This window comes from Orcinus orca, chromosome 6 (assembly GCF_937001465.1).
Source record: "Orcinus orca chromosome 6, mOrcOrc1.1, whole genome shotgun sequence".
Lineage (NCBI taxonomy): Eukaryota > Metazoa > Chordata > Mammalia > Artiodactyla > Delphinidae > Orcinus > Orcinus orca.
The window spans coordinates 92,519,914-92,536,002 of record NC_064564.1 but is presented as its reverse complement, the minus strand read 5'-3'; the positions used below and the strand labels follow the sequence as shown (position 1 = coordinate 92,536,002).

At 38.9% G+C, this 16,089-nt stretch overlaps 1 protein-coding gene across 1 annotated transcript in view; it reads left to right on the top strand.

Moving 5' to 3' along the window:
* Nucleotides 1–16,089, top strand: part of LOC101286198 (olfactory receptor 13C3-like) — a 340,583-nt gene that overhangs the window by 124,065 nt on the left and 200,429 nt on the right. Inside the window, 1 exon segment of the mRNA XM_049710996.1 lies at nucleotides 11,387–11,474. Within this exon segment, the coding sequence (XP_049566953.1) occupies nucleotides 11,387–11,452 (66 nt within the window). The 3' untranslated portion in view covers nucleotides 11,453–11,474.

The following is a 16,089-nucleotide window of genomic DNA, read 5'->3' as shown; positions in this document are numbered from 1 at the left end:
AACCTAACCTCATGGCTTTGGAATTACTGAATAAGACTTATGCTCATGCACAGCTACAAATACAGATAAAGGCGGCAAAGGTGAGAGTTCGCTCTTGCTTCTCTTCCTGGCTATTGCTGTGTATTCACAAATAAGCCACCTGTGACTGAGAGCTGTCCAGTTCCTCTTCCATGGAATATGGATCTACAAGGAGCACCTGCAAAATGCATGAGGTTTTGGACAGAAAAAATGACAGAATTGGAGACAGAGTAATGACTGGGCAGCATGGAACGCTCTTTGGCTCAATACCTTGAGGAAACTGATACTGTGTAATTTTATATTGAAATAGGAACAAAATGTAAATTAACATTTCGTGGGGCTGTTTTGTTTGAGTTTACTCATGTAGCCATAGTGGGGTGGTGGAAAGAAACCATACTCAGAGTCCTGGAGTTGGTGTAATCACTAACTAGTTTGAACTAAAGCCCCCACAGATGAGACATATGAGATCTTTTAAGATTTCTTTGTTTTCTATGACTTTATCAACTATTAGTTCTAAATGACTCAAAAATTGGGAAAAGAAACAGGTGGAATTAAATTTTTAAAACACCTCTTGACCTTTGAGTTTGTATCTTTTTACTTCTCAAATACTTTTAGCTCTGACAGTTTCAGAAATGCGATTTTGTTTTAGCATCTTTCTCTGCCCTGAAAACTGCCTCCTGTCCTCTTCCAATTTTTAAAGCTTTCTGATGACAATAAAAAGAGAGTGAGAGAGCACTAAAATGCAGACACCCTGAATATTAATTTTTTTTAATTAAATAAGTATTGGTGAGAAAGAAACAAAAAGCCACAGTTTTCTGTAATTTATCTAAGACCACATTTGGCTGTTTATATGGAATATAACACAAGTGACTAATCTCTCTCAGTCTTTTTGCATTTATTTAACTTAAATTCCATCTCAATCTAGTTCTCATGGATTTCTTCCAGAGAGAATACCAAAGGATTGTTCTGGGACTGAATCTTCTTTTGACTGCCTACAACCAATTGACCAATGTGGTGTCTCAAAACAACAGTCATTCATTCATTCAACAGGCTCACACAGAGTTTCCAAATATTGTGTTCTCACATAACTGTCTAGAGCTAGAAGGAAGAAAACGGCAAAGGGGTCTTCTTCTAGTGTGCCTTTTTTTTTTTTTTTTTTTCCAGGGAGGATAATCTTTCCAGGTATCCCATAGCTCACTTTCCTCACATCTCTTTGGCCAGAATTGGGCCTCATACCTACTCTAGGCTCATCCCTGGGAAAAGTGCATGGGGTTTATAGGAGAAAACATTTGAACTTGGTCTTGAGAAAAACTATCGTCTTGGTATATAATACATGCAGAGAATAGAAAAACATATCCATCATTTTCTTTCCAGTGAGTAATTTGTGATCCTCAAAATACATTGCACAGTTCCCTTTCATGCTACTAGGTTCCTCTGATGATTTTAGAATCAGAGAAAGAAAACAAGTTATTTCATCTGAGAAATCACCCACTGAGCCGAAGCAAATAAAATAAAGTTTGTGATGTTGTAAAGGAAGATAGGAGTGCAAGAAAACAGGGAATCAAGTGGAAACTGAAAATTTTGAAAAAATCAATTGGAGTTAAAAGATCAGTCAAGAGGGCTTCCCTGGTGGCGCAGTGGTTGAGAGTCCGCCTGCCGATGCAGGGGACACGGGTTCGTGCCCCGGTCTGGGAGGATCCCACATGCCACGGAGCGGCTGGGCCCGTGAGCCATGGCCACTGAGCCTGCGTGTCCGGAGCCTGTGCTCCGCAACGGGAGAGGCCACAACAGTGAGAGGCCCGCGTACCGCAAAAAAAAAAAAAAAAAAAAAAAAAGATCAGTCAAGAAAGGAAACAGTAGCGGTAGCTCTGAAGGTTAGGTATTGATAGCACAATCCATGCTGTTCTTAATGGGTCCTTACAGACACACCAAGAGAGGTGGTAAATGTTGGTGGCAAAGAGTGCTTAAACTCTAATAAAGACAAGTTTCATCTCGTCACTAAGGAATCTAACTTCCATTTCAGAGAGAAGTAGAAAGGGCATTATTCCATAAATAAGTATCTAGGATATTATGTAGTGCTAACTAGGGAGGTAAAGCTAAAGAATATATCAAGTGAATTTTGGAAAATTCCTAGCTTTATGAGTTCCATAGGCTTTAACCCAGATAAATGAGTTTAATTCCAAAACTCTGCCATTTAATAGCTGGGGTACCTTAAGTCACTTATTTTAATGAGCCTCAGTGTCCTTACTTGTAAAATGGTGCCGATAACAGTATCCTGCAACAAAGAACTGCTGTGACGATCAGATGAGATAATGATGAAACACCCAGCACAGGTTCTAGTGTAGAGCAAGTGCTCAGTAAATAGAAGTTCCCTCCTTTCTCTAGAGCAGTGCCTAGCCTACACCAACCTGGCTGCATCAGTCAGGTTCCAATCAGGAGACAGAAACTACACAGCGATTTGTACAAGTTTAATAAAAAGAATATTAACAATAACAGGAGATTTGAGTAACAAGGGAGGAGCTAATAAAGAAGTAAAGAGAACTCTAAAGAACATAGGAAAGGTAGATATAAGGAGTAGTTACGACCACGCAGGGGTATGACAGAGCATCCAATATATTAGAGCCCCCCTTCCACCCCTCCCCCCATGGCTGAGATCCAGATCTTGTTGAAGAGCGCATGGCCATGACCCACTGGATGGCAGAAAAGTAACTGTGGCGATGCACCTGTGGAAGCCACTGGAAGTCCGTACTCTACAGTGCTGAGAAAATTATGCACAGGGAATTACCTTGCCAGAGGCATTCCACTGCCAAACCACCAGAGAGGGTGCTGGAGGAAGCTGTTGGTCATAGGTGCTGCTCGCCACCGTGCACTGTGGGAGCTGGTGTTGGAGGAGACATCTGGGCTGAAGATTCCTGTTGCTGGAGAAACCACAATGCTGCAGGAGCCGGGACTGGAGTTGTGTGCAGTGAAGGAATCAGGCACTGAAGAAGCTACACACACTGCAGGAGCCTATTAGTGGAGTTCTCTGAAACGAGAAAAAAGACCCCCTTCCTCCACCATTGGTTATCTCCCCAGGACTCTCTATTGACAAACCTTAGCATTGTCCCTTGTATCAAAGAAGAAATAAAGAGCCCAACTTCATTCCACAGATCAGGCAATAAAGAGTAGATTTGTAGTTGAGAGGCAATAAAATGATGAAGGCACACTGGCTAACCTAGTTTCCTCTTTGGGGTGCATCAGTGTGGAATCATTCCCTGAATTTATTCAGAGGACTCGGTGAGTGTGAATGGCCAGAGACAGGCTGGCTAGGGAAGGGCCATCTAGGGATACTGACTGCAACAGGCAGGGGAGGAGACTTGAGTTTCTTTCTCTCCACATGAATCCTAGCTCCTTCACCTTCCCATGAGGAAGAAACTGCTAATCTTATTCATCAAATTCTAAGTCATAGATTCATCCATATTTGCTAATGGGCAAGAATACTGTGCCAAAAATATCAGGAACCCACATTATATTTTTTCTCTTTCACTTTTTCTCTTTCATGGTGCTCTTGGGAGGAACTCTGTTACCTCTAATTTTTTCCACAGAACCTCCTGAGAGTCCTGGTCAGTGTGTCGGGTCCCTTGTACCATGTGGTTGGTCATTAGGTGGTAATACTCCAAAATTTGAATTTAGGCTGGTTGCAGGCAAAAAGCTGCAGACCTCTAGCTCAGCTTTGCCAACACTTTGCATTAGGGGTAATTAGGTACTTACCCAATAATAATGAACTAATATTTGTTTCCCATTGGCTTTGTTCCCTGTGTCTATCTCCCTATAGAATTTTCAGGGATGATATCTCCCTATAGAATTTTCAGGGATGAGTTATGATTTGCAGAACAGGATTCAGGCATTCCTACATTTTCATAAACACCTTCAAAATTCCATCTTAATTTCTAACAACTGCCATCTTGTTTTTGCAAACAAATGTCTAAAGTGGTTGGCATTTCTTAAGTACGTCTTATATACTTACAATCATAAATACAGAAATATTTATGTAGCAATTTATAGTCTTCAACAGAAATATTTATATAACAACTTTACAAACAACTTCACATGTTTCCTTACGCCATCTTCACAATTTCTTTATGACATTGTTATTTTTACTCTTATTTTATGCCTAAGAAAACTGAAGTTGAGAGGCTAAATATATTTCTCAGTATCACATCATTTTAATAAGGCAGAGTTGGGATCTAGGCACAGGTGTTCTAATTCTTAATCCTATGTTCTTTCAAATAAATAAATACATTTTTTAAAATTCCTGGCACTACTATTTATGGAATAGTAGGTGTTCCATAAATGTTGGCTTTACAAGTCCCTGCCCTCTACTTGTGCTAGCTGCTTTCTTTGTGCAGGAAGTAGATCTGTTAAGGCAGCTTATTTTCAGCTCCCATTGCTATGGTAATGCTAATTATTTAACATCTTGTTCTAAAGGCCAAGATCCCAATGGAGATCATACACAGGGCTCCTGCTATAATGAGCATGGCTTCCGGTGGTGGGAAAGAATACATTTTGATATCTTCCTACAGTATTACAAAGTTATTTTGCCATTTGTAATTTTTGTTTCTGGGGAAACAAGATAATTTCCCCCAAGTATGTGCTCATGCTGTTTAAACCTCCACACTTGTTTTTAAAGTTCTCAGGAAATGTAACTCTAAAACAGCTTTTTTGGACAGCAGGGTCAATTGTTGTAGATAGATTCATTTAGTAAAAAACAGAGAACATCTGATGCTTTTAAAATGAGATTTTCCCAAAATACTTACTGTTGGGGATTAAGAGCTTTTGAACAATCAGTGTTTACCCACTATTATTGCCAGACTACATTTAAACAGTTCCCAATTCATTCAGGATATATGGCCCACAAAATGTACTTTCTTGGCAATGTAGGAAACTTGCATTAGTGTTCTATAGAGAAATAGGAAATGAGGAGGCAAGATGCTCTTTTCTTCCTCTCTGTTACCTCTATCAGTGGTACAGCATCCCTAGATGCTCTTCGATTCTGGTAACACTTCTTCCCTTTTGTGCTCTAACCTTTGGGGAGGTATCTGGTTTCGCAGGTATTAATTTCTGGACAACATTCCTTCCCCTACTTTACTCTTCCAGGACTCCTACTCATTTTTGCTCTTCCAACTTTCCAGTGCTAGGGTAACCAATTCCTTCGTTCAAAGCTCCCAAAAGGTTTCTGTTTTCCTGATTGAACCTAATTGATAGAGGAAACAAATCAATACGTTGATTTTGAAATGCATCAAGGTCTTAAAAGGAGTTAAAGGGTAGAATTAGGTATTCTTTAGATATTGTTATCAAAGCCTTCTTAAAAGTGAATATATGAGTTACAGTCTAAAGTATGAGAAAGAGATAATAGTAAGGAGATCTGAAGGGAGTGTGTTTCAGCCAGAGGGGACCTTCTTTGGATGATAATTAGTGGTAGTTTGGATTAGAGGGGTGGCATTGGAGGTGAAGTGGGTGGATTCAAGATGTATTTTCAAATAAAATGAAAAAGAATTGTTCATGAAAAAATTTAAAATTGGGATAAGAGAAGAGCAATAAGAGATGATGTGGTAGGCTGAATAACAGACCCCAAACATATTCAGGTTCTAATCCTTGGAACCTGTGAATATAACTTCATTTGACAAAAGAGAGTGCAGATGTGATTAAGTTTAGCCTCTTGAGATGGAGAGGATTAGCCTGAATTACCTGGATGGGTCCTAAATGGAATCATATGTGTCCTTATCAGAAGGAGATTTGATAGGGCAGAGAAGGAAACCATGTGACCAAAGCACGGGGAGGAAGAGTCAGGGAGAAGATGCTATACACTGGCGTTAAAGATGGAGGATGGGTCACAAGCCAGAGAATAAAGGCAGCGTTTAGAAGCTGGAAAAGGCAAGGAAACAAATTCTCCCTAAAGCCTCTGGAGGAAATGCAGCCCTGCTGACACCTTGACTGTGGCCCGGCGAAATCCATTTTGGACTTCTGACTTCTAGAATGATAAGAAAATTAATCTGTGTTTTTTTAAAGCCACCGTGTTTGTGGTAATTTGTTAGAGCAGCCCTGGGAAACCAATATAGATGACTCCCAGAATCTCATTTTGAGCAACAGGGTAAGTGTGATACTATTTACTCAAATGAGAAATATTGGGAAATGAGCAAACAGGTTTGAAGAGTGGGAAGTATCAAAGAAATATCAAGAGGTCATTCTGAACTTGCTAGTCTTAAGATCTACGAGTAACCCAAATGTGAAATGATTAGTTGGCTCTTCCATATTTCCTACGTGGAGCTGGCCGAATTTCCTGGGTCAATTGATTGTGGGTTTTCATCACATTTGGGAAATAGTCAACCGTATCTCTTCAAGTGTTTGTTCTGCTCCATTATCTCTCTTCTCCTTTTCTGGGACTCCCATTCCAATGTTAGACTTCTTGATATTACTCGACAAGCCACTGAAGCTCTGTTCATTTTTTTTTTTCCATTTAAAAATAATCTGCGTCTGAGCTTGGAAATTTCTATTTACCTATCTTCAGTTTCACTGATACATTTCTTCTGAAAGCACTTCTTATTTTAATTTCAGATATTGTAGTTTTCAGTTCTTGGGTAGCCATTTGGTTCAATTTTAGTTTCCATATATTTTCTGAAATGTATCTTTACTCATATCCATTTTTCTTATTAACTCTTTAATATATCTATAGTAGTCATTTTAAACTTATTGTTTGCTAATTCCAATATCTGCTATGTCTGTGTCCACTTTTATTGGCTGATTTTTCTTTTGAATATAGATGTCAGTTTCCTGCCTCTTTACATTTCTAGTAATTTTATTTTATATTGGATAATATTTTGCAGAGACTTTGGATTCTGTAACTTTCCTCTGGAAAATGTTAATTTTAATTTAGCAAGCAATTAAGCTGCTGGTGGACCAACTTGATCCTAAGGTTTTGTTTTTAATTTTGTTAGAGTGATTGTAATTGAATTTTTCGCTCAGTTCAGGGCATAGACTTTAGTCCTGGGAATGGTCTTTACTACTGTAAGTTGTGGCCCTTCTGAAGTATCAGTTACAAACCTGGATTTAATTCCTCTAATTAGGCAGAATTCGAATTCCAAACTGCACCTCCCTAATACCAGGCAGCTACTAAAATTCCTGTTCAGTATTTTAGCTTTCCAACTGTTGTTTTCTACTAAGTTCATTAGAATCTCATCCTACACATGTGCAGCTGAATTTTGGAAGAGTTCACACACAGATTTGGGGACCACGCCTTCTGTGGTTTAATCCTTTCATGCACTTACCTATCCTCGTCAGTTTCTAGCAGCCCCAAACTTTGACCTCAGACTTCTGTTTTCTGCTTGAACTGTATCTCCTGTGCACAGGGCAGACTGGAGAGTGCTATCATGGGAAAAGCCAGTTAAATGTGGATCTCACCCAGTGTGTTTCCAATCTGGAAAGTGTAATATCAGCTCCAGTTTCTGCTTGCTCTCAGTTGATATGAAGAGACGTAGAAATAGACATAGATATGTTTCTTTGTCCAGAGTTTATAATTGTTATTGGCAGGAAACAGTCCAATATAAGCTGCCATACTATCATCAGAATCCTGGCAGTTGGTTGAATCTTGATTTCAGGAAAGAATTCTGGAGCTAATATAGTAATTTATATTTATCAATAGGAGAAACGTCTAGTAAAGTGCTTCTAATTATTGGTTTCACATTACAGTAACCTGACAGTTTTTAATCTATTTGGCCAGATACCCCAAAATCAGACTTTCTGGAGGTTGGACCCAGGGGTCATTAGTTGTTAAACCTCCTCAGGTGATTAAAATATGCGTTTAGAGTTGAGAACCTCTAATCTTGAAGATAAGCAGGGTAAGAGAAGAAGTAGATTCAGATTTGACAACCAGTATTATTCAGTAAAGGGACTGAGAAGGAACAACCAGAGGAAGGTAGTATCATGAAAGCCAAGAGAGGAGAGTGTTTCTCTAAGCAGGAGAAGTCATCAAATGTGTTAAATGCTGCTCACAGTTTCAGTTGAGGACAGAAAAGCAATAGTATTTTGCAACATGGTATTTGTTGGTGATAAACATATCAAAACAAATGCAAGAGTTTTTAATATTAATTGTGATCAAAGTAGATGAGCAGTATTGGGATATACATACTATGTTTCAGATGTGGATACGAAGATAACCTTATTTCTGTAACTGCTCTCATCCACCTCATCGTCTATTGTTGCATAGTCATGAAAGAAAAAATTAAACTGCCCCCATAGCTCTCTCTCTTCTAGTATGAAAGTCTCTTTCAAGTCAAGTCAGCCTCTTTGAGATTCTTAGTCATGACCACAGTTGAATCAGTTCTGCCCTTTTCCCTCTCCCTTTTCTGTATATATGTGGGAGGGGCTGGAGAGACATAAGTTCTTGGGTAGCACACATGCTATCTGCGGTGTTAGGGTTAAGAATGATGGATGTCCTATGAGTCTTCACGAGATTCCTTATGTGCATCCATCACCAACCAAGTCACTGGGTGAGATACTATGCTTGCCAGCTTCCTTATCCTTGCACCTGCTTTTGAAGTCTGGGGTCACAACTAGAATCTCTGACCTTGAAGTCTCCCAAATCTGTATTCCCTCCTCCAAGCTTCAAGCCTCTATTGCTTTACAGTTTCCTCATTGTTCCTCATTGTACATCTGAAACCAAGCTAAAGTTTTTAAATAAGGACTTATTAAAGATGAAACTGGAAGTAATGATAAAAGGGAATATAGCAAGTAACATGTAAGTTGTTAACTCATAGAACAAAATATTAAAGCATATTTATATTAGAAGTCCCAATTAAAGAAATCAAGACTTAGAGAGGTATCTGCTAGGAGTTATGCCTCTTTTCTATATTCTGCCTTGATAATTCATCATTTCCTGTTATCTTCCTGGTCTCTTATCTTAGGAACTGCCTGTTCCAAAGATAACTGACTCTGATAATAGCCTTTCAGGGAGATCACCCCTTAATACAATCATAATAATTGGAATCATAATAATTCCAATACCCACAACAGATGAACACAGTATCAAGTGGCTCATTTTCTTAAGTTTCAAATATCAAAATATAAAAATATTAAAGTGTTAAATTAAAAAAATGACTGGGGCTTCCCTGGTGGCGCAGTGGTTGAGAGTCCGCCTGCCGATGCAGGGGACACGGGTTTGTGCCCCGGTCCGGGAAGATCCCACATGCCTCGGAGCGGCTGGGCCCATGAGCCATGGCAGCTGAGCCTGCGCGTCCGGAGCCTGTGCTCCACAACGGGAGAGGCCACAACAGTGAGAGGCCCGCGTACCTCAAAAAAAAAAAAAAAAAAAAGACTGAAAACAAAGTTATTGACATGAAAATTTTGAATATATCAATATGTTTAAAAGCAAAACATACATTATAATTTTAATAGTATAATTCATTAGTTTGAAAACACAATGCACATTTTTTCAAGGATTCAGAGAATGTTTGTAAAAATTATCTCTTGCTTCAAAGGAAACACATAGAGAATCTGGGACTCTAAGTGATCTGTCTCAGCATTCACTGTTGCTGAATGTCTACTTCTTGTCCCCATTTTTGGGGACTCTATTTGCAGATAGGTTTTTATAAGGCTGATAGGTGTGGGTACTCCAGGTGCTAACTGTGGAGCTGAGACAAACAATACAAGCCGTAGTTGACTACATGGCCCAAGGTCTACACCTGAGAAAACTTCTTAAGTATGAGTCTAGGGGATAAGTGAATGACTGTAATAAGAGGCTAAAGAATCAAGGAATGCAGAGAAACAAGTTCAAACAATTATAGTGAATTGAAATTATCTAGAACGTTACTACTGAAAATGTGGTCCCTAGACCAGCATCAACAACATTATCTAGGAGCATGTTAGAAATTCAAAATCTCAGACCCCATCAAAGACTTACTGAATCAGAATCTGCATTTTAATAACACCTCCAGATGATTTGAAGACACAGAGTTCAACAACTGATCTAGGATATAACTGAAAAAGCAAAGCTAAGTTATGTTGAGCCTAGGGTTATAATTCAATTCTTTTTTTATATTAATTTTTATTGGAGTATAGTTGCTTTACAATGTTGTGTTAGTTTCTGCTGTACAGCAAAGTGAATCAGTTATACGTATACATACATCCACTTTTTTTAAATTTCCTTCCCATTTATGTCACCACATAGCATTGAGTAGAGTTCTCTGTGCCGTACAGTAGGTTCTCATTTGTTATCAGTTTTATACATAGTAGTGTATATATGTCAATCCCAGTCTCCCAGTTCATCCCACCCCTCCTTCCCCACCTTGGTAACCATAAGTTTGTTCTCCACATCTGTGACTCTATTTCTGCTTTGCAAATAAGTTCATCTGTACCATATAATTCAATTCTTCATCATTATAAGCTAACTTGGATAATATTATGATATCAAGGAGTGGGAAATAAAGCCAGAGATGGAAATTCTACTTATTTCAAGTATAAAAAAACTAACGCAATAATTTGGCCTCAGTGTGGCATGTAGGGGTTCAAGGTCAGAGGCAGTAGATGATAAATGTTTACTGGGGGAATGCAAGTCACATAGGAATGAATTTACATTAACTCTAATTCCAGTTATGGAATGTTTGACCTGAAATGCCGCTCCTCTGATGAGAGTCAGTGCTTCTCCTTTGGTTAAGATGGAAGGAAATGAAACTCATTGAGTTACAAAGGTCCAGGAATAGCAGTGATAGCTCAAAATAAACATTAAATGCTAGTTCAAATATTTGTAGGTAACGGGGATTGAAATTGAAAGCACACTTGGTTAATTACCTAGGGTCTTAAATCCTGAGTTTTATCACACCTAATAAATGAGACTTGAATGAATTGAAAGTCTAATATGACAGCTCCTAAAATCTTACCTTCAAAACAATAGTCAATGTTAAACATCAGGGAAGTTAAATTGAGGCTTGGAGTTGCTTCTCCCTACATAGCTTTTCATAGTCTGACAATTTTCTCCCACTGAATTGACCTTGGTAAAAATTTATTTGCTCATAATTCTGGCTTCTTGATTTCCATATATTCTTTCATCAAGTATTTATTAAACATCTTTTATGTATCAGATAATGAGCTAGGTTCCTGGAATACAGAACTAAGGCCAGTTCCTGACCTTTGGGGAGTCAGAAGTCAGGGATGCATCTACATTAATAGGAAAATGTCCTTAATAGTGGCATAAACAGCTAATTATGGAGAAGAAGAGGGACTGGTGGAAGACTAGAGGGCCAGAGAATATAACTATAGTGAAAAAAAGATTTAATGTGTATAACCTTTATCAATGAAAAAAATGATTAACACTGAATGTCTCTTTTGATAATTTCAGGAACCATGTGAAATAGGTATTCATCTGCTTTTGCAAATGAAGAATCTGAGCCTGAAGGAAGATTAGCAACTTACTCAGGATTTTACAGGCAAGTGGGGACTCAAATGAGAAACCGGGTTTTATAACACTAGAATTCCAGGCCTTCCGCCTAACTACCCATGACCCATGACTATTCTAAGTAATAACATATCCAGGAGTAACATTTTAGGATACTTCAGAATCCTTATCCATTAGCTATGAACGTGGTCCTGCTGAAGGATATATCACCTGACTGATTGATTTGGTGTGTTTGGGTGATGTAATAATTTAGACAGGTCCCTCTCACCACCTTGCTTTTCTTTGTTTATCTCTCTGAAAGCTAGTCATTTGTTAAAAAATAACCACCTTCCAATACTCAGGTAAAGATAGCTGAGTGCTTGGATTCCACTGCTAGAATTTTAAAGTAAGCTTAGTATGTTATTTAAGGTTTATTTATAAGGCATGCCTCTACCATGTACAAAATGGTACATTGGGGCTTGTGTGAAAAAACATTTCTGATAACCTAGTTGCCCAGGACTACCCCAAATAAACTAAATCAGAATCCCTGGTAGTTGGACCCAATCATCAGTAGTTGTTAAACCTCCCCAGGTAATTTTAGTGTGCATATGGACAGGATGACTGACTCGAATGTAATGTAAAATGGCTACTGCAAAGACAATAGCTAATTGCTAGTCACTACTTGGCCTAAGCCAAGCAACATGCTAAACTCTTCAATGGGATGGTCTCATTTTCACAACAATCCAGTGAGGAGAGTGGTATTGTTACCCATTATCTCCATTATTTTACATGAGAGAAATGAGGCTTTCTCAGGGGCTCGTTAGTGTGTCCAAGGTCAGTGGTGAACCCCAAATTTCTGATTCCAGATTCCAGGTCCTAGCCACTAGACTATACTGACTTCCTATAATAAAGCTAAAGAGAAGAGAGATGCTTTTGAGGACTCTTTTCTAAAAACTAAATTTGGAGAGAGTTGGGGTAAATTTAGTTCAATACTTGAGCACATTATTCTTTGTCCAGTGAAGAAAAGAGAATGAGTAGAGAAAGATGAAAAATTATTTCCAAATGAATTAATATCCCTTGTTTTACTTCCTTTGAAATTGAGAGAAGTGTTTTGATGCAGACCTGTGGATTAAAAGATATACCTAAGCAGCCTGTGAGGTTAGCATAGCCCACAGCTCGTATCTGGAAGGAGGCCTCTGTAGCAGATACCAAGGCAGATACACAGGAGAGCATCTGGTGCCAGCAGAGGGGTCAGCATCTTGTAGAGGGTGGTGATGACATATTTAAGATCATTTAAAAATCAAAACGGAGTAACTATGGTTCAGGCATCCAAAATGGAGCTGGGTGGCCATTGTGGATGTGGTTTCAGACACATTCCTGCATCACTGAGAACTTGAATTTTTTCTGAACTGTATCAGACTCAAGAATACCACCAGCCAGTTTTCAAAACAATATCTGCTAGCTGCATCCTGTAGTTTCAAAGTTTCCTCTACCCTTTGCAACTATGTAACCATTTTAGAGGCCAACCAATCCTTGCTTAACAAGCAATCTTGCCAGCTCCAATCCTAATTCTTGACAAACAATTTACATAACCTTGTAGGTGTTTTTGCCTTTATAAGCTTCCCTTATTTTGTAGTCTGGTGGAACACAATTCAAGTGCTTCTTGAAGCTGTGTCTCCCAGGCTGCAATCCTAACAAACCGCAATCAGGTCTCTCTGAAATTTTGGTTAATGATAGAGTAGGTGTATTCAATGGGGTTCTGGAATGTCAGAAAAGTATGAGACCTGAGTTGCAGAGCAATGCACATGTCCAAGTTTCATATGCTGAGGAATTATCAATGCATAAATGTAGACTGCCTGCTTAATGTTTGTTTTATATGAGGCCCTATAGCATATTGGTCACCATATATACATAGCATAGAACCTGAGCTAGGTTCAAATCTTGCCACTAAAATGGAGTATTAATATTAATATTATAGGGTTATTGTGAGAATTACAAAATACAGTGTGTGAAATTATGTTTGGTTTTCATCCCCATTTCTGACATGCAGTTCCTAAAACACTTGGAATTTCCTAAGTGGTAAGAACAATGAAGGTGTCTTTCATTAGGTTGATAAGGTGATTTTTGGAACTCCCCTAAAGACAGGAGCTGGTTGCCAGGAGAACTAATGTGTGATTAGTAATGTGTGATTAGAGTGTTGAAACTTTCAGTCCCTCCCCCACTGACCTCAAGGGAGGGGAGAAGGGCTAGAGATTGAGTCAATCAGCAATGGCCAGTGATTTGATCAGTCATGCCTGTGTAACGAAGCCTCCATAAAAACCCAACAGGAGGGGTTCTGGAGAGCTCCTGAGTTGGTGAATATCTGGAGATTTGAGGTGAGTGGCATGCTCCAAGAGGGCTTGGAAGCTCAGCACCATTTTCCCATACTTTGTCCTATGCATCATTTCCATCTGGCTGTTCCTGAGTTATATCCTTTTATAAGAAACTGGTGCTCTAGTAAGTAGAATCTTTCTGTGAGTTCTGTGACCTGGTCTAGGAAGTTAATCAAAATCAAGAAGTGGGTCATGGGGACCTCTGATTTATAGCAGTCTGTCAGAATTACAGGTAACAACCTGGACTTGTGACTGACCTCTGAAGTTGGGTAGGAAAGGGGGGACATTCTTGTAGAAATGAGCCCTTGTTACCAAAACTGAACTTGAGTTCACTTGCCTGAAGTGCAGCAAAACCAATCTACTGTCATCAGGTTGTAGTGAAGGAAAGTACAGCATTTATTTGCACATTGCCAAGCAAGGAGACTGGACAGCTAATGCTCAGGAGATCCAAACTCCCTGATGACTTACATGCAAGGGTTTTTAAAGGCAACATCAGGGGCAAGTGTCACAGGGTACATGATCAGCACATGGACATTCTTCTGATTGGTTGGTGGTGAGGTAACAAGGTGATGTTTTGGGAATCTTAATCATCAATCTGGTTCCTACCAGTCTGGCATCTATGTGCTTGTGGTTAGCAGTTTTTGTTTAGTGGGAGTCCTGGTTTCTGTAAAACAACTCAAGGATATGAATCATGTTATTATCTATATCCCTTTAGGAGGAACTAGGAGTCTGTGACTCTATTGTTCAAGCTATTATTACTTTTCTTGCTTAATTGCTTTTCCTTTGTTTCTGCATTTTTTCAAGTCTCTAGTCGTTACCAGTTTGAGAAAGCCCTAGGATACTAAAGCTTTTTCTACAGATGAGAAGTGGGGACATGGAGAGTCTTGTACCTGGGAGGGCCCTGCAGGGTCCTGCTTGGTTTCACCCTTAACCTGTGAGACCTGATGCTCTCTCCATGTAGATAGTGTCAGAATTGAGTTGAATTGTAGGACACCCAGCTAGTGTTTAAGAATTGTTTATTGGTTGGTTTGGGGAAACCACCCCCCTCAAAGTGGAATTAGGTCCAGAACCCTTTTTATACTGTGTATCTGTAATATATAAGAATATAGTAATCTTAGCTATTAGAATATTAGGCCTAAGATATAGTAAGTCTCAATATAGTTTGGTTGTTATTCCTTCTATTATTATTTCATTAAATGAAAAATCAACATAACTAATAATAATAGAATAATTTCCTGTATTTTAGTCAAACCCAGAATTTCTGAGAAAGGAGGGGAGAGATGTATCACTTGACAGTTTTCTTTGGAAAAAAATCAGGAAATTCAGGGAAAATTGCATGAGTATAGACACTACAACTAGACATAATAAGTGTGAGGAGCAGAGTTTAGCGGTTAAGAGAACAGGTGCTGAAGTCACATGATCTACCAGTTATTAGCTTTGTGAGCTTGAACAAATGACTTGATGTCTCTGAACTTCAAATGCATTATCTTTAAAGTGGGAGTAATACTATCAAATAATTTAGAATTAAATGCATTAGTATTTGTAAAGGTATGAGAACAGTGTCTAATATAGTTAGGATATAAGAGTGTATTGAACAAAATAAATATGATATAGAGATGCAAGCTTGTCAGTATGCTTCAAGGGAAGATGTGGTTAATTCTGAACTTTTGATAGAAGTGGCATTTTAGGTAGCCTTGCATATTATTACTGTAAGGTTTTTGCCTTGTACTACAGTGTTTGGTGAGTTGGGATGATCTTTTTGGATGATTCCTATTGCCTATACTAGACGTAAGCCTAAATGACCTCCAGTAAAAATGGTAAGGGACCTTGTCTCTATGACAAAGACAAGTCCAGAGCTAAATACATGATAGAAATAAACATAAGCCAACTAGAAATCATTTGCCATTTGACTGAAGAGGAGAGTATTTACCTTCCCCTGCCAACCAGTGCTCATGTCACTAACCCAGGCTCTTTCAGGATAGGAAAACTTGGCATTCTTATTCTTCCAGCTTTGTGGAAGGAAGGGAGATTCTACAAAGATACAGAATCTCATGGCCCAGGTACTATGGTCGACTGTGTATCCTAACTCATTCTTAGGTAAACAGTGACAATGGGGTACAGAGGGGAGCCTGAGCAGGCTGTAGAGCTCAACTTTCCTCTACTTTTGATTCTTGCTTTTTACTCGTCTTACCAGCTTAGTTCCAGTGGTTAGCTAGAGACATTGTTGAAACACTTAGGAGAGGAAAAAGATCAGTGGATTATCAGAAAACACCTTCTTACACCTTCATGTGGCTC